General features: G+C 40.0%; 1 protein-coding gene across 5 annotated transcripts in view; it reads right to left on the reverse strand.

Annotated features, from left to right (window-relative positions):
* Positions 1 to 17,539, reverse strand: part of LDB2 (LIM domain binding 2) — a 403,464-nt gene extending 385,925 nt beyond the window's left edge. For all 5 annotated transcript variants that reach the window (XM_025385299.1, XM_025385298.1, XM_025385297.1 and 2 more), the window contains exon 1: positions 17,080 to 17,539. In XM_025385299.1, the coding sequence (XP_025241084.1) occupies positions 17,080 to 17,211 (132 nt within the window). In that variant the 5' untranslated portion in view covers positions 17,212 to 17,539. The remainder of the gene's footprint in view (positions 1 to 17,079) is intronic.
* Positions 17,540 to 19,467: the final 1,928 nt, after the last annotated feature.

Below are 19,467 nucleotides of genomic sequence, written 5' to 3' on the forward strand. Positions count from 1 at the left end.
CGTTTTTCTAGTTTGCATAGACATGTCCCATAGCCTTCCGTGCCTGAAAAGAGAGGAACAGCGCTTGTCTGCATGGTCCTTATAGTCAGTTGCCTCTCTCACTCTGTGTAAACTTCGGAGCTTACTACTTCTTTCATAGCCCTCATTCATTCAAGCACTATTTAGATTATCATTTCCGCCCTTGGCCCTGTGTCCTCTGCTGCTGATACAAAGATGAGCCAGGCGAGGTCCCCGACCTCAAGAAGTCCTTGGTGGTATGACTCTGACAGTGGTGTGACCCTCAGAATGGATTCTCAGTAAACAGATGCTAGTCCCACAGTGGAATGTGGGGACCACTGAGGAACCAAAATCAAAGTCGTCAGTCAACGAGAAGGCTCTGAATGTGTCTCACAGTGAGACTCAAGACCTACTATAACCTACCGGGGCCTCATATCTTCATCTGTATAGTGGGCGCTGTCTGGAGAGGCAGCAGACTGACAAGTGAAGTTCAGCTCTGAACTTGGGAACACCCAGGTTTAAGCCACAGGCGTAACTCTTGCTACCTCTGAAGCCCTGGGCTAATTACTAATTAATCTCTCGGCCTCACTTGTCTTATCTGAAAAATGGAGTGGATACCACTACGTACCACAGCAGTGTGTGGCTTAATTGAGGCCATGATGTAAAGCACTTAGCTGTGGGACTAGCGATTGGTAAGTACTCAGTAGATATTCATCCTGATTAGCAAGGCTCCTGCTCCTGAATTTTTGAGATTTTCTTTCTTTTTTCATCCAGTCTCCTGCCTTCAGCTTTATGGATTTCTAACCATTCAAGGCTTTGAATGATTTGCTTTCTTCCTAAAGTTCTCTCGATACTGTTTTTCGGGGAGCAGAGTTTGGGCCTTTTTTTATTTTTAAAGATTGACTAAGTAACCACCTGGAAGTTCCACATAAATTACTACGATTAACTTCCTGATAAGGATGAAATTTTCTACCCTATACTCAGACAATTTCTCATGGTCAGAAAAAAAACGATTATTTTTTGCCATATCTTAAGTCTTCAGTGGACTTTAAAAAGCTGCTTTTTTTCCTTTCTCCTTCACCCAAGGTTTAGATTATAATAGGTTAAGAGACCTAGTTGCAGCCATCACTGGGGCATTTATGCTTCTAGCTTCACCTCCCTGTTTTGAGATGTTTATGCAATCTAATTCCTCCTTAAATCATCAGAGATGTAGCATTGTTAAGAAGTTAACAGGGCCTTCAATTAAACATAGGAATATGTGGGTCAAAATTTCCCACATAGCACAAGCAACTTAGGGTGTGAGTGTGCATGTCTGTGCATGTGTATGCACGTGTGTGCATGTCTCAGTACCGCAATCCTGGCTGGGAAAACCTCTGTCCTCGCTGCTCTGAACAGCTCACTCTTGGCACCCTCAGTTATAACTGGAGGTTCAGCTGGCTACCTTCCCTACTAGGCTGTGAGCATCCTGAGGGCAGGGTTTATATATGGTCCTTCCTCACTGAGCACATAATGAAAAAAAACTCAATAAGGTATTGAGGAATGAATGAGCCAATGCAATTCCATCCTAGACACCACAGGGTGCCACCATGAATGCTACTTCTTAAATGGTTTTAAAATCAAAGCCGTAATAAAACTAACAGCAGAGTTCTTTCTTCTCTCCTTTTCCCCTGCCCCCATAAAAAAAGTCACAGGAAATATAGAATTAGGACTGGAAACCATTCCCCCTCCATTCTCTAACCACCTCCCCCATTCTCTAGTTATCCTAAGGGTATCTGGTATCCCTTCAAGGAGGTCTCCAGAGACCAGGTAATATTATATAGGGTTGAGCTCCTTGGAAATACAATGGAGTGAATTAAGGCTGAGATTTCAGCTTCTAACGAAAAATGTCTTGACATATTTTCCTTTCAGATAAACGCCTGGAAATATACTAAACTATATTTTAATGTTTATTTGTTTCAAATACAGTATTTTTTTTCAACAGACAAATGTGAAGTTTTGAGTCCAGAAAAAAATAGGTTTAAATCACCATCCCAGCAAGCAGTTTTTAAAATAGTACACACAAGTGATCATTTCCATGCAGTTTAATGCACTTAGCCAACAGGCATTAACAGTCTTTTCAGAATAACCTAACACCTGAAGCTTATTTTCTAGTCTTAGTTCAGATGCATTTTAACCTTTCTTAAAAAAAACTGGCGATGCAGGGCACCCACTGAACTCAGTAATTTTAGTAGATTCTGCATTTGCATTTTGAGCTTATTTTACGAGGACGGAAAAAAAAAAAAAAAATCAACCATCGAGGCTTCCTTTATGTGCGGGTTTTAAGACAATGGTGCCCAGAGCATTTTGAGGCAAAACATGGTCCTCCAGCTCCAGCCAGTTTGTGCGGAAGGCAAGACTCAGTAAGATCCCTCACCAAAGAAGATGGGAAAAAAATAGCTAAAGGAGGCTCAACAGAGGGCCAAAAACACGTTATTTACCTTGATTTTGTGTTGGATGTGACAGATTAAAAACAGAAACCAGCAGTCCACCTAATCGGGATCATAGACTGTGGCCGAAGAGAGAACCTTGCTATTCATAGCTCATCTAATCCAAGGAAGTCGGAAGAGGAAATAGACTCAGGGAAGGAAAATATTTCTCCGAGGCTTAAGTTTAAAGAGGGAAGAGGGTATGCGAAAGATTCAAGAAAAACATGCATTCAATGCACAAAGCACATGGGCCTGCAATGGGGTATGAACTACCATGCAGTAGAGGGAAGAGCCACACCACATACCTGCCCATTTAGGGCTCGGGATGTTCCCCGAGGCTGACAGATTATTTTTCCCATTCTACCAGTGTGGAAACTGAGTGTCAGAGACTCATGTCCCATGTCCTGGGTGAGGTCAGGTTTCACTGCTTCTTGCCTTTTTCTCTTCCCCATGTAGGCTTCTCGCTTGCCTCCCTGCCACATCACTGTGGGGTCCTCCTGCCAGGCTGGCGGCCAGCACATCACTTCTGGTTCCTCACACAGGTCATAATTGTGCCAAGGCACGAAGAAAACTCAAGACTAGAGGCCCCAGGCCGCTAAACGTTTCATGGCCCACAGTGTGGACCTCAAGGACGGGCAAATAAAATGTCACAAGGCAAGTTACATCACCTTGGCTTACGGGAATTTTGCATCTTAAAAAAAAAATACCATGAAAATCCATCCTTTGCATCCAGACACACTAGGCTAAAAATAGCTCAGTCAGCCAGTAAGTGTGTGTAATTTTTCCTTTGTGCATCTCCCTATCCACTGATTTCTTCCTCTCAGCAGACAGATGTGCTCCAAGACAGACCACCAGTCCACCCTCCACAAAGGGATCAGAATGTTCTTGCTCAAAGGCATAGCAGATTGCTTCACTCCCCAGCCAACACAAAACAAAATAAAACAAAACACTTTATTAGCTCCCTTGGCCCGATAGTAGAAGCTAATACTGACTGAATCCTTACTATGTACCAGGTGTTGGTCTGAGGGCTTTCATGCCTTACCTCATTAAATTCCCTAAAACAACTCTGTGAGATGGGGACGACTGCTGTCTCATTTTGCAGATGAGGAAACCAAGGCACGGAGAAGTGAAATAATCGTTCTATCATCCAAAGTATAGTCTCTGAAAGGTAAAGAACCCTGGCTTGGTATTTAAATACCTCCACAATTTGGCCCCCACTTCTTCTCCAGGCCTACACACACGATCATATACACACTAATACATATACCCCAGACCATAAGCCTCAGCAGTGTCAAAATCTTCACCCTTCCTAAAATATAATATCCATTTATTTGCATTTGCTGTTCTTTCTACCTTAAACCCCCTTCCCACCACCCTTCTCTAATCGGCAAATTCCCATGTATCCCTCAAGACCTTCCTTCCCTGTGAGTCCTTACTATGTCCCCGGTAAGCTCTTCTAAGACACAGATACTGCCCTCTTCGTCCCTAGACCAGTAATATCATGTATAGTAGATGTTCAATATCCATTAAACAAATAAGCCACAATAAAAATTGTTAACCTTCATAGGGTACAGTCACTATGCTAAGCACTGTATAAGAATTAACTCACTCTATCTTACGAAAACCCAAACACGTAGATTCTGTTATTCCCCACATTACCCATAGAGGCATCCCAGGCACAGATGGATAAATTATTCAAGGTCGCACAGCCACTAAGTAAAGAAAAAAAATTGCATGACTCCAGAAGTTAAGCTCTTAACGCCAATGCTATGGGAGAGGACATAATCTTATTGCACAAACTATGTTGTACTAGAAGCATATGTGTATGAGGCTTATTTTTAAAAAGCATATTACCCATGCAAAAACAGTGATCTGAGGCGGGAGGATCACTTGAGCTCAGGAGTTTGAGACCAGCCCGGGCAACATAGGGAGATACCACCTCTACAAAATAAAACAAATAAATAAAAATCTTTTTTAATTAGTCAAATGTCGTGGTGCACGCCTGTGGTCCCAGCTACACAGGAAGCTGAGGTGTGAGAAATTCGAGTCTTGGAGGTCGAGGCTGCAGTGAGCCTGTGATCACATCACTGCACTCCATCCAGCGTGAGGAGGAAGACCCTGTCTCAAAAAACAAAAAATAAAAAAAAGGAAGTGATAACAAAATGGCTGCCTCAGTGAAATGTGCCTTTAAAAGAAGATTGATACTGGCCACAGAGAATATCAGTCATTATGACTGACACAAATATGAGTAAGAGAGCACCCAATCCCAAAGACCTCTTTGGTCCAGTAACCAGGATAACATTACATACAAGTCATGACATAACCCACTTTTTGAGGTATCCCTTTTCTTTTTGAATTAAAGACACGTCCTTCAGAGGTGTCATAAATTAACTTGCTATATCTCAACCCACTGGTTCTAGATCAACACTAACTCTTAACATTAATTCAAGCTTCCTCTTCCCGGTAGGAATTGTGCTAAAATATTTTGATTTATGGACCCTGTGAAAGACTTCATGCTCGCTGCCTTTTGACTCAGAAATAATACAAGAGAAGGAAAAGCAGAAATGAAAAAAGATCTGCCCTCAAGTTGGGAGTAGGGAGTGAGAATAAGGGTCTCTCTTGAAAGGGAGACAGAGAGGCCTAGATTCAAGACTTCCGACTAGTACCAAATGCTAATGGTCATCGTAATAGTCATCATAGTTAACTCCTTCATACCAGTAATCCTCTACCTCATTGGGGGATAAAATTGATTGTTAAGAATACTTAAACTTGTAATCTCAGCACTTTGGGAGGCCAAGGCAGGAGGATCACTGTGAGCCAGGAGTTCGAGATCAGCCTGGGTAACAAAGAGAAATTCTATGTCTACAAATCTTTTTTTAAAAAATGAGCCTAGTGCAGTGTCTTGTGCCTGTAGTCCCAGATACTTAGGAGGCTGAGGCTCAAGGATCACTTGAGCTCAGGAGGTCAAGTCTGCAGTGAGTTGTGATAGAGCCACTGCACTCCAGCCTGGGCAACTGAGCAAGACCCTGTCTCAAAAACAAAACAAACAAAAAAACAACTGATCTCAAATCATGGTACAATGGAGTCAAATAATTTTTAAAATATCTATATGGTGTTAATTTTTAAAACATAAACAGATGTATGAACAATTCAGGCAACTCAAAATTATATTTTAAGAAGATTTAAGGACATAGTAAAATACTCATAATTTTAGTTGAAAGAGCTGGATTCAAAAGGATGTCCAATATGCTTGTAAGCAAGTAAAGATTTATGTATATGTATGTGTGCATTAAATTTATATACTAACATGTTCACAGCAATTTAGTTGCATGGTAAAATTAAAGATGATTTTCTTTACCTCTTTGAACATTTTTGTATTTCACAAATACTCTACATTAATAATGTACCATGTTTTTAAACCAAAAAAGGAGACATGTCTTTTAAAGTACATGCAACTTTATTCTAAATAAACTGGCAAAGGAAATCATAAATTCAAAAGCAATGAAGGTTAGTGATGTGTTTTTCAACATCAATAGCATGACACTAAAAATCAACACTGTTTTAAGACATTTGGAAAACTGAAAAAGGAGATATGGACTTGGAATACAAAAGTTTTTGTAGTGTTGAGGTGCAGATTAGTGGTTGGTAAGTGTGTTTGGATTTGGCCAGTTCCTGGTAATTACGTAGTGACAGGAGAGTGCTAAGACTTGAAAAAATATATATAATAACTTGAGATGGCTTGTGAATTGACAGCACTGTTAGTCCAAGTTAGCCCCGCTTGGATTTGGCTTCTACACTTCCATAATCAGGAGCTTGGGCTAGATGATCTCATAACCATTCCAGCCCTGAAATTCTAGGATTCATCTAATTTGGGAGTAGTAGGCTCCATCAAATCAGAACCTTTCAAAGGCAGGTAAATATGCACTGATGGTTTAATTTTAATTTCAAGTAACAAATTTCAGCCAACTACATGGTAATCATGTTAAACTTGTAAGGTCTAAAAAAGGTTGTTTTCTGTATGTATTGCCAATTGGTCAGTTTTATGTATTGGTTTAGCTTTTTCTTGTCTACACAGATTTTCAGTATCAAGATCAAATTTTCACGGGTCCTAAGAAATGACCTACGTTGGGAGGAGAAGTGTAATACATCCTAACTCCTACCTAAAGGAAAAGAAAAAAAAAAGGGGGCTACAAATTATTTAACGTTTGAGCTACACAAGATGTTACTCTATAAAGGCTGATAAAAATTATTATTAATATAGGACTATAGAAAACGTAGGTGCCCTGGTCAGAGAAATGAAGTGTAGGACAATGTATGTAATTTGCAGAATTCAACAGGAAAAATAAAAAAGGTGCTACACTGAAGTGAGTGGGGCAAATCAGCACAGTGTAATGCCCAATTGCATCTGTACCAAAAAAAGAGACAGGTAGCATGACTACCCATCCACCTGATCCCTGTGGCCAGAAAGACACCGTATGGCAGGGTTCAGCACACCGCTACTTCCACCACTGTGTGCATTTTCACTGTGTGAGGAGTAAGCCACAAGGTGTCACAGTGAGTCAATTGGAAGGGCTGTTATCAGTCCAGACACACCGATGGTGCTTCAGGCTTCTGACCAGTGCCGACCCGGCTCCCTTGGAGAAATCTGTGCTGGGCTGCATATTGAGAAGCCTGCTTCCTTAGAAGAAATGGCCAGTCAAGGCCAGTGGGTGTGTGCTCTCCAGCCCTCTCCTGGGGCTGCCATTCAGACAGTCCTCCAAAGGCACTGGTGAAAGGGAACATTTTAATGTTTTGTTGTCTCTACTGAGTTCTTAAATGGAGAAAACCCCAATCACAGCTTTTTCCCAACAAGACGGGGTACACATGGTCTCATACATTGGTCAACCCTTACTACTTAACTATAGGTATGCCTAAGAGATCATTCTAGTCTTGAATTTGCAGGAGATTGTGACTACTCTGCCATTACTCTCACATAACAAGGTATATGATTATTATGTCATCCCTGCCATATAACAGTGAAAAGCCCCTTTGGCATTATCACACAAGAACCACCAAACTCAAGAGTTCTAGATCATGTTATTGCAAGTTTTGTTTATTAAAGTGAAACATGCTAGTGCAGGCATATAAACAGTATTTTTAAAGATACTTTTAAGAAATGAAGCAATGTTTGGCATTACTTACACTACTTAGTTTGCTGATAAAATCCAGAATAAGGGTATCATCGTCACCGTCATCATCATCATCATCACAGTTCCCATTGATGTGGCACCTATTATATACCAGGCATTGTACATGCATTCATTCTTTACTTCACAATGTAACACTTAGGCTAAGGAAACTGAGGCTCAGAAAATTTAAGAAACTTCCTGAATATTATACAGCAAGTAAAAGACAAACTCAGAGTTTGGACCTAAATCTGTCTTATTATTAAGTCATACTGAGGTTGAAGCCTTTATGCTCAAGATCACTCTTTTCATTCCAGGAGAAAAAACTATTGATGAAAAAAATTGTTCATATTCCCTAACCAAAAGCTGCACACATACACAAACACAATCTGATTAGAACAAATCTCTCTCTCTCTCTCTCTTTCTCCCTCTCTCTGTCTCTCTGACACACACACACACACACACACACACACACACCCCCACCAGTTAGCAAACACAAAGTTATTATAGACCACAGCATCATATACTGTTAGAACTTCCCATATTTTCTGTTGTGCAAATCACTTCAAATAAGCTAATTAATGGCCCCGAAAGCACTTACCTAAAATGCAAAGTGCTCCAGGAAATGTAACATATTATCATGATTCATATTGTAATTCATGACTGTGGGCCCCCAGGTAGATACAGAGAGAGAGAAGTAGCAGAAATATCAAATGAAAAAAGAAACACTAGGATAAGTATAAACATTTTTAATCAGAAGTCAGGAGATTCCCAACAGATTTGCACTATCCAGAGGGCAAAATAGTCAGGTCAACACTCCCTTCACAGAAGAAATTTTGTTTTCTCGGGGCTTCTTTTTCCTTTGGGCTGGATGTGCATTCTAGCAGTGAATGCTCACTGGGCTATTAGGCTCACAGATTCTTCTCCTACTGGAACTGTAGGCAATTGTTGGTAAGACTCGGGGAAAATTTTAGTGTCAGGATAGCCAGTGCTGGAACAACTTAATTTCCTTTATTCAATAGATATATTTTGCACATCAGCCATGTGCTACATAGGGTACTGGGGATGCAATGATGCATAAGACAATCAGGTCCCTGCCCTCATGGGGCTTATATTCTATCAAGGACAAGCAAACACTTAAGAAATAAACAAGAAGCAAGAAAACATAGGCTTCCGATAATTCCTATGAAGAAAGCATGTGACAGAAAGTGATTGGGGGTTAATTTTAATTGTTTGAGGAAGGGCTCACTAGGAAGAGAACATTTAAGTTGCTCAGTACAGGACCTCCTAATTGCTGGGACTCTTTTCCTTTATTGTCCTTCTTTTCTTTGAGAAATCTAATTGATTACCTGCAAATAAAACCAGCACTATGCTAAATCCTAACTCAACTGAGGTCTCCTAATACTTAGCTGAGTTATTACAGAGAAAGTCATATATTCGGTGTCCCCTGACCGAGGGCAAAGGTCCTGCAGTGTGAATCAGCTTGGCAAGTTAATGGATCCCAAAGAAGCCCTCCGTGGCTCCAGTCCAGTGAATACTTGGTAGGAGATAAGAATGGACCATCAGGAAGGAAAAGATCAACAGATTCTTAAAACCAGAGCAAGGAGTTTAGAGCTTGTTCTAGGTTTGAGGGGAAGCAGGAAAGTCACACGATCTGATTTATGCTTTAAAAATATCACCTTGGCTGTTTGTGGGGATCAGATTATCAGGTGGAAAGAGGGGGCAGGGAGTGCTGTTAAGAGGCCATCCTGATTCCAAAAAGAGAGGCTGGGGGCTTGTAATGTCACCAGAACAGGGTAGATTCCTCTTCTTCAGAGGGGTCTGCCAAATCCTTAATGCTAAGCCTCCTATTTTAAACTGGAAGACTAAAACTTCAAATTAGGCTGGTGGAACATGGTACTAACATGAGAGAAGGGTGTGGCTACCAGGGCCTCCAGGAGGAAGCGGGCAGCTGGGAAACAACGTCCCTTCACCAGTATGCTCCAGGACGGCCCATACAGTGAAAAGTTAGATGATCCAGCCCCTGGGCTCTCAAATCTCAGGATGGCCATGCATGAACTGAGGCCTCGGTTTCTTGTCTGGTAAAGGAGAATGAGAACGCATAGAATGCATAGAATGCATGCATCTCAGGCTTTAGGGGTGGATCAAATGAGGAGATCTATCTTATCTTCAACAACTGGCAGGCATTAACGACAATGGCTTTGCAGGTAGCTAAAGTGGTCTGCAAGGGTAGGAAGGAAATATCACCTCCCACAAAGAACTTCTGCAGACAGACAGGATGTGGGGACTGACTTCCTCTCAGGAGTAGATTAAACGAGGATCCTGAGAAGCCAAACATGTTCAAAGTTCTTTCCCCTTAATGTCTTTATTTTTCCTAAGATTCCTAATTGATTACCTGCAAAGGAAGCCAATACTATGCCCAATTTGAATTGTAATTTAATTTCCTAACATTTATTTTGATTATTGTTTCCACCAAAAAATGAGATAGCTTTTATACTCATTCACTACTGTTTAAAACAATAAAAACACCATCTTTCCCAGGGCACAACTAAGAAGCAGCACTGAATGGAAATTTCAATATTTTTAAGTAAAAAAAAAAAAAAAAAACAACTTTTAGATGACTATGCATTATATTCAACAACAGTTTCAATAACTCTTCAGATACAGTGGGCATCTTAAGTATTCTTTTTTTTTTTTTTTTTGAGACGGAGTCTTACTCCGTCGCCCAGGATGGAGTGCAGTGGAACAATCTCCGTCTCCCAGGTTCAAACGATTCTCCTGCCTCAGCCTCCCGAGTAGCTGAAACTACAGGCGTGTGCCACCATGCCCAGCTAATTTTTGTATTTTTAGTAGGGACGGGGTTTCACCATGTTGATCAGGCTGGTCTTGAACTCCTGACCTCATGATCCACCCGCCCCGGCTTCCCAAAGTGCTGGGATTACAGGCATGAGCCACTGTGCCTGGCCTTAAGTATTCATTCTTTAATAAGGAGTGTAATTTGGGTTTTTTTGTTCAGTTACCAGGGTATATTTTCCATCCCTGGATCCATCCCTTGGAATTTCACTTGGTCCCTTTGCAAATTAAGTCAGGCCGTTGAGACACACCTAGCAGAATCAAGTTAGTGAATGGGATCAATTTCCAAGCCACCTCCAAAGTCAATTTGTCTTAGGAAAAAAAAAATGAATATATTCACATTAAAAATTTCTATAGGTAAAACTAGATTTCTAGCTCGTGTTTCCTATTTCAAGAGAGGTCCTATGTTAGAGTAGTTACAACCTCTGAAGCTAAACTACCGTCTATTTGACCTTGGACAATTTATGTAACCTGTCAGTTTCCAGCTTCCTCATTAGTAAAAGTGCAGATGTTAGTAGGTATTAGTATCATATGATGTGATCATGAGGTTTACTTGAGCCGACGTACAAAAAGCACCTAGTATTAATACTTGCCCAACAGACACTGAAAACTCCAAAGATGCTATTCTATGACTGCCTTTCAGAAAGGTGTATATACCTTTCACTACAGGAATACGCCCACGATACACTGTGTATTAACCTATCATGGCTCTCTGTTGTAAATGTGGTTTGTAAGTCTCCCTTCATTATCAAATTGTAAGCTTCTAGAAGACAGAAAATATCTTAATCATGTTTATATTTCCAGACGCTGAGACTGTCATTGCCTAAAGTATGCAAATTCTTGAAGGAATGCCTGAATTTTGTTTTAAGCATTAATAGTTGCCTAGGTTCAAATGCATGCGGCCAGAATTTAAATGTTTTTTAAAAAATCTAGGCTCATACTGATTTTTAAAAATTTAAAAAGAAGGAAAACGCCTTGTCAGAAAATGACGAAGGTATTTGTAGTATCTCCGTCCTTTGGGCATTTTTTTTAAATGCTGTGTTCTGACACTTCAAAAAGACATTGTTTTCCTAGGTCAGTTATATTTTGAGGTCCACCCACCAAATCCAGATAAGTAAGTTTATGAATTTTGTTCTTGATCATTTATAAAGTTGGATGTTTGGGGTTGCTTTACATTTTGTTTGCTTGTTCAGAAAGGGGGTGCTCTGTGTTCCTCATGAAAAATGAGTTAATGTGGACAACTGTAATAAAAAGAGATTTATGGCCCTGTTCTCCATATACTTTAAATTAATTTCTTTCTGAACCCCAAATAAAAAGCTAAATGTTTAAAAAATGCATAGCGTTTAAATCCTACATCATAATTTACACACCAAAAAGAGAGAAATTTAAATGTGCATTGATTTTAGGCTGATAAGAATCTGTGTTGAATGTGAGTTGAAAGTTCTTTTTTTTTTTTCTTCTTGGCCTCCTATGAATAGTTAGTTTGCAGCAATTTTTAATTAAAAACAGTTCCCATAGTAAGAAAATGGGGGAAGAAAAAGACTTCAAGAAAATAAAATCAGTATAAGAGCCCTACAATTTGTTTTCTGAGGCCATGTAGAAATCCTGAAAAATAAGAGAGTTTGGAAGTTCTCATTTTTAAAACTGCACTTTTGGTTTCATTTAACATTTTCAAAATAGCTTTCCTTTCCACCACCCAGCCCCCTCCCCCACCTCACCAACCCCCTTCAAACAACTAACAAAGTTCTGTTTTTAACACTGAAAATCATTCATAGATCTCAGAGTAGCAGCAACATTTTTCTTTCTAAATTTCTAGGGGGGAGAAACCTCCAAGTTATCACAAAGCATTTTTTTCTTTTTCTCCACCTATCCAAAATAACTAATCTCATTTTAACTAGATTCCATCTGAACATCAATGACACCAAGCTATTCCATGAATAAACATGATGTTACAAAGTGAAACGCTGTGACTAAAGTATATAAAAATGTAGCTGAAAGAAAAGAGAACTAAGAATCCCCCTCCTCCCCACCCCCTCCCCAGGGAGTTTTAGAGTTGAGCTGAGAAGGGGTGAAAATCAGCAGATTTAAATTTCCAGGTCTTCGAACATTTGTAACCTTCATATTAAATCCTGTAAAACTAAAAACTGTAATTCTGATAAAATCCTTGTGCGTACGGCTTCTGATTGTAATCACAGTTTTCTCTTTTGGAAGAGGATGTGTAATATTGATAAAAGAAAAAAACCTCAAAACAGGAAAAATATACAACGGAACTCACACTTTTCTGGTGTTTATGGTATTTAAAAAAAAATAGCATGGTGCCAACATGAGGAACTATATATACTTAAAAATATCTTCACTTAAATGCAGGCAGTTTTGGTCATTTGAATGAGAAAACAAGGTATAGGAAAGTATCTACTCTAACAAAGATTTGTGAACTGTACTTGATAAACTTTCTTAAATTGTGTAATAATCTAACATTAGTTAAATCCCTTCACTTACAATGATGTCCACTATAATGTTTCTCATATATTTTAGCTATATTTTCATCTCAGAGCTGAGACCTAAAAATGAAAAATATCCATTGTTTTTGCTTTTATTGAAGCTTTTCACAGAACAAATTCTGAAGTCTTCAGGACATATTTTTATATCCTATCTGACTGTATTGTGTGTGCAGTGTTAAAACTATATAATTGTGTGGCTGTATTCTTCCAAAATACATTTGGCACTGCCAAACCATTCAAATACATGAATTTTGGAAGACATTGGGTCAACTTTTGACAGCATACACAACAGAAAATGTAAACTCCTTTCTGCTGCCTGGGAATTACAGTGAACACAGTGATGCCAACCTCAGAGTTTTTCTTCATTTCATTTTAAAGGGTGGGGGGAGCACCCACACATTTCTCTATTAAATTCCACTGAGATTCTAATATTTTAAAAAATTTACTTTTCAGAACACCTAGCAGCATTTAAAACATACTTTTGTTGTTGTTATTGCTGTTTGCTCTTTAATGCATGCCTATTCCTTTACAGAGAGGTGAAGTCTTATTAGTACTTAGTCACTTGCTTTCCTTTGCCACAAAGATTATGGATCTAAATGACCTCAGATAAAATAAATGTGGGGGATGCGAGACGAGAACTTTAGGGAGAGTGAGAAGCACAGGCCCAAAGCTGCTTCAAGCTCAATAGGAGATACCAGGCCCCAAAAAACTTCAGAAGTGTATTTATCAGGGAAGGTGCTAATATAAATGCATTGGTTTTCAAATTATCTCCTTTTGTCTACTGATTCATTGATTGGCTAGTCAGCAAACGTTTAATGAGTACCTACTTGATCCAGGAACTACTTGCTCTAAGTGCTAGCTTATTACCCAGTTATTTTATTACCATTTGTGATTTTGAACTGAATACCATGAGCAAAGAAATCATGTCTGTACTCTTCACAATACTTTCTCATGCTAAAAAACCAGAAAATCTGAATTTTCAATTAAAGGGACACTGTTGGTAATTTGCAAATGAGGAACCAAGACCTATGCCAACTAGTTTGTAAGAGAAATAATATTAACTCCCAATGCCATGCTCTTTAAACTAAAACTTCCCAGCTTCTGAAGAACTTTGATTTAATTTAATTGGAAGAAAGGCATCGATCCCCATGAGAAAATGCCCTGGGATCAGCCATGGAAGGAGAGTAGGTAAACATCATGGTTCTTTACTAATTTCTTTCCGTATAAAAAAGGAGGTTTCTAGGAAATTTCCAGAAACTTGATTACAATTTCTTCATCACATACTGATTTGCTATATATTTTTTTCTAGCCAAGTCCATGTTCCAAAAGGAGTGAAGACTTGAGAGTATTACCCAGTGGGGTGTGTGTGTGTGTGTGTGTGTGTGTGTGTGTGTCAGAGAGAGAGAGAGATATTAAGACTTAACGAAATAATACTATATACTGTAGGAGTGAGACCAGAGGAGAGAGAAGGAAGAGGGATGGGTGAGTCACTCTTGCCCAAAATGGTTGTATGCTTTGGCTAAATTCTCAAAGTAATCACTCAAAGGCATATTTGATTTTGCATGTGAATAAACTCATAACTCTTGCTGAGTATCTTTGTATTTTATTCCAATCAATCCCTCTCCAGAACTCAGAAAAGCTTTATCATAAACAACAATTATTGGCAAACGTACAGTGTAACTTTACATGAAAGTTATTTTTTTCAAAGTATATACATCATGATCAAAATTTAATATTTTATGTAAATATTTAAATATCTTAGGAGCAATTGTTTGATTCTCTCTTCTTTTCATGTGAAATAAAAACAAATATATGGCATTGCGTTCATGACAGTATTTTACTGCTTAGCAAAGAAAAAAGAAGTATTGAAGCAATTATTTAAATAATTATTTGAAAAATTATCTCATTAAGGAGGGAAAAATGTAAAGGGTGAGCTCTAGGACACACCAGAAAATAGTTCATAGCACTTTACTGTCACAGGCAGGGAGGTTTAAAAAAATCTTTAAAAAAATCTTTAAGATTTGTCATAGCAAGCTTTCTTCTCTTGGTTCTTGAGCTATGAAGTAGTCTTTCTCTACTCAGAGCTAAATCTTTAAAAGTCATGCCCCATAATCAAAAAGTTAGGAATTCCTGAGTTTAGCTCTCACAAAAAATAATGCGGCATCTTTGCGAAGCATGCCGAAAAAGGAGGTCTTTTCAAATGTCTTGTCTCAAATGGGAAACAAACATGGGACCATATTGAATCCTGCAATTTTTTTTTGAGGACAAGAATAGGGAAATCTTGCAGATAAGTCTCCTAGCTCAGACCTAGCCAAGTGCTCAGTAATGGGCAGGAGGGCAGGCAGACATCAGAGAATGCTGCCTGTGTTCCTAACTGCAGGAGGATGGAGAAGAATTTCTGCAATTCCTCAAAAACTTTCTAAAATGTAAGGTGGACACAGGTCATTTTTAAATATTGTTGCTCTTCAAGAATTGAGCCATAATAGTCCCTGGCCTCTTTTTTATAACTGATCACACTTTTAAGAGACTATTTTTCCCAAATCTGTATTGCAATTAATGTGTGCCTGAACTATAAGACATTTTCTATCCTCCTAATTCTGAAAGCAGGCTATGTCAACCAATAGTATATGCAGAGATTTAAGATTCCAACACGCAGTTGCAAAGATCTGAAGGAAATATACAAACTGTAACACACACAAAGCAACATACATAAAACAGCAAGCACAAATATCAGTCACTGCCAACAGTTCACCACCCTAAGCAAAACATAGTTTGCACTTCTGTAGGAGCTACTGGCTTCTAGAAAGAGCAAGGATACCAGTAGTCATAGTTAGCATCTATGGTGTATTAACATATAAAGAAAATAGCAGTCATTAAAGACAACCCAGCTTTTAAAATACATATAAGTCCTTGTCCAGCAGTTAGCCAATCAGAAAGCAGGTCACATCTTGTTAGCTGTATTAAATACATGAAACGTCATGAATTCTCTATGGCTCTGTTGACAATTCAAGCAAGTGTGTTTGATTCTATAATGCAAACTTAATGGAGTCCCTTCCTAGAGTTAAAAGTCAATCTTCAATCTAAAATTCCACCAAAGCTATTCCCTAAAAGCTTTTTGGCATAAATCTTCTGGTATTTGTACTCTGCAGAGAAGACTAAATTCCTAGCAATTTCCACTTCCCAAAGGAACTTTGGTGTACCTATAACAGACTGCTTTTCCGAACACTTCCACAAAGCCCCAACTCACAGGCAGATGGACAGCCCAGCAGCAAGACCTGCCAGCTGAGCTAGCACAGAGAAAAAGTCAACTGACATAAAAGATTTAAATTGCAGGAGGCGAGTCTGGAGTTTTGCATTTAAAAAGTTCTGAAAGTCCTGTTCTCTCTGCTCCCAGAGTTGCTGGCTGCCTAGGAGGCTGAGTCTCCCTCTCTCAGGCAAACATGCAAAAACTAGAGCTGACTTGAAAGCTGAACCAGCTCCTGTCCTAAGGTAGAGTGATCAGGGGGGCACGGCCGACAGCAAAAGGAGAAAGTGTAGAGTCCCCTTGCCCCAAGCAACTGGTTTCTGATTTTAACACTGAAATATACTATGTGTCCCTCCAGGGCTAGTTCTGAGAAGTAGGCAGGGTTACTCGTCTGCCCCCGCTTTTACCTCGATTTTGGTGACTTTGAAAAGCAAAGACAGGTCAAAGCAGACTTCCTCTAGGATTTATTTCTAAAAAAAAAAATACATATATAGACAGTCATATGCAAACAATCACAAAATTCCTTGGAATTATATCTCAAGAAACACCAACAGGACTGACTCAGAGCCTGCAAAATACCAGAGTTCTGGAAGAGCAACATTTCTGGAAACCTGGCATGTGAATCAAGTGCTGGGTTCTCTCAAGATTCCGGCAGAAACTGTCCCCTGCTACAAGAGTTGCTGTGCCTGGAAACCCAGCGTTCAAACTCGTGGATTCACCCCGGCGCTCATTTCCACATACGTGGTAGTATCAAGTGGGACACTTCCCACGGAATTCAGCCAGAAACCCTAGGAAAAGCTCATGCATAGCTTAACAAAAATACACAAACACATCCCCAAGGTTGAAGTACTTACCTCTGTGCGAGACTGCAGTCTCTTGTTCATCTCATAGATTCGGTACTCTGGCTGTACCATGTATGGTGTATGCCTCCTATAAAATGGGCCGAAAGGAGAAGAATAGAAGGGGTCATGTGGTGTGCTGGACATCTTGCCTGCTTTTCGAAAATCAAGCTAAACAGAGTATCAGTAACGTCCATGCAGAGCACATGGGCTGTGTTCTTCCCAGTACAAAGTAGACGCACGCACACACGCTCACACACACACAGAGGCAGGCAGGCAGGCAGGCTGAACACGCTGGCTGGGAACTGCTGTCGGAGCCCTCTATAGCAGGAGAGGAGAGGGAGAGGAGAGGAGGGAGGGAAAGAGGGAGGGAGGGAGGGAGGGAGCACGGGAGAGGAGGGAGAGGGAGAGAGCAGGAGATCCAGAGAGGGAGGGAGCTTGGCATGGAGGAAGGGAGAGAAGGAGGGAGGGAGGGAGGGTGGGAGGGAGGGAGGGAGGGAGGGAGAGAGAGAGAGAGAGAGAGAGAGGGAGAGAGAGAGGGAGAGAGAGAGAGAGAAGCTGGATAGCTTTAGGCACCACTGCTTGTTTTTAAAGAAGCAGTTTGTGGAGAGGTCATTTCCTGTCCACACTGTAGACTAGTTCACAAATATAATTCTCCTCACAGTCTGACAAGAGGTCTAAGGTTTGGTTTTAATTTTTTTCCTCCAGCCAGGACCCTTGGCAGCCTGATTGCTAAGCCTGTTAGCATAGAGGTGGTCTAACCGCTGCACGAGCCTCTCACCCCTGACAACCACACTGTTGTAATGTATCAGAAATGTTGATTACTACAAAATACAGAAACATGGGCACTGTGGTGCCCCGAATTGGGGCCACTAATTCACTCACGTGCAGAGATTTATTTCTGCACTAATCTCCCTACGTAGTTTTGCTTTACTTGCTGTTGCTCCAAGGGCTGTTATATTCTTTGCCCTCCACTCCATCTCACCCCCATGTCTCCCCACTCACCCCTCTTTCCAGCCACCTCCCTCTTCTCCCAAGACTTGATTCAGGCCCGTAAGGTGCCTGGGCATTTTCAGGTAAAAACAATCGTTCTGAATGTGGAATGCAGAAAATACACTTAAGGAGAGCAATGGTCTTTTTTCCTAGGAAGGAAAAAAACAAAACAAAACCCCAAAGCAGACCTCCCAATAAGACAGGAAAAGCAAAAAAGGAGAAAACTGCCACAAAAATGACCATGGAAAATTCAGTTGAGTAGGAAATTGCAAATAATTTAATGGATCATCCCCAGATAACATGTCCAACTCTTGTGGAGACAAAGTCTATATTTTCCAAGATTGGTCAAGTAAACAAATCTTTTCCCAACTGTGGTATATGATAACTATAAGAAACCCCAACAGCCCATGGAAGGGGGAAGAATCTCTATAGAGAATTAAGCGATCTATAAAATAATCAAATTCTGCTAGAACCAACCATAACCAGAGATACGATACTTAAACAAAGCTCAGCCACAGAAAATTTAAATGTATTGAGCTAACACCTAGGTAGGTCAGTGGTATTAAGGAAATAAAGCAAACGACCACCAAAAAGCATGATGAATTCAAGACCTGAATGCAAATGCATGCAAATGAGACATTTCTTCTTTTTAATAAGCAGATTAATTAACTTTCTGCCCCAATCATGGCTTGGGTATCTCCAAGTCACTAGCCAACAGGGGATAAGGTATTGCTAATTCTGCAATTTACACTCTTAAAAATACTCAGACACAGAAAAGTGTATTGCTGTCTTGATCAGTCCTTCTTCATAATTGCATGAAATATTTGCTGAGTCCACCCCAAACTTCCAGCAGCGCAGCCCAACACACTAATGTAGCCTGCCAGGATGAGATTAGGGTAGGTATTACACTAAGGCTGCTTGGAACTTGCGCTAGGAGACCCCAAGGCAGGCGAGAATGCTTGGTTTCAGGTTTCATTACAAATCCAAAAGCTGGACCAAATTTGCTGCAAGGTTTGTCAAAACACACAACCTTCTAAAGACAGGATTTCAAACAATTTTGGCATGATTTATGTTTTGGTATGGCAGCCACTGCAAAACCTAACGGTTCCTTATGTTTAAATTCCCAAACTAAAGACATTCTGAGAGTTTAGTGTCTGCCTGAGTTTGTGCAAGAATGAAAGTAACACCTAGGCAGGCGCGTGCAGGCCAATACTAGTAAAAAAAAAAAAAAAAGAAACAGTTCAAAAATCCATTTAGGAAGGCAATCCCTCTCCGAATAAGGTTCCGGTTTGCTCTCATTTGTTTCTGCAGACCATTGCAAATTATAATTGGAAATATTTCTTGCCCTTAATAGCAAAAGACTCATTTCAGAACTATCTGAAACTTGATAATGCTGATCCATATCCCTGA

The sequence above is a fragment of the Theropithecus gelada genome, chromosome 5 (assembly GCF_003255815.1).
Source record: "Theropithecus gelada isolate Dixy chromosome 5, Tgel_1.0, whole genome shotgun sequence".
In the NCBI taxonomy this organism is placed as follows: Eukaryota; Metazoa; Chordata; class Mammalia; order Primates; family Cercopithecidae; genus Theropithecus; species Theropithecus gelada.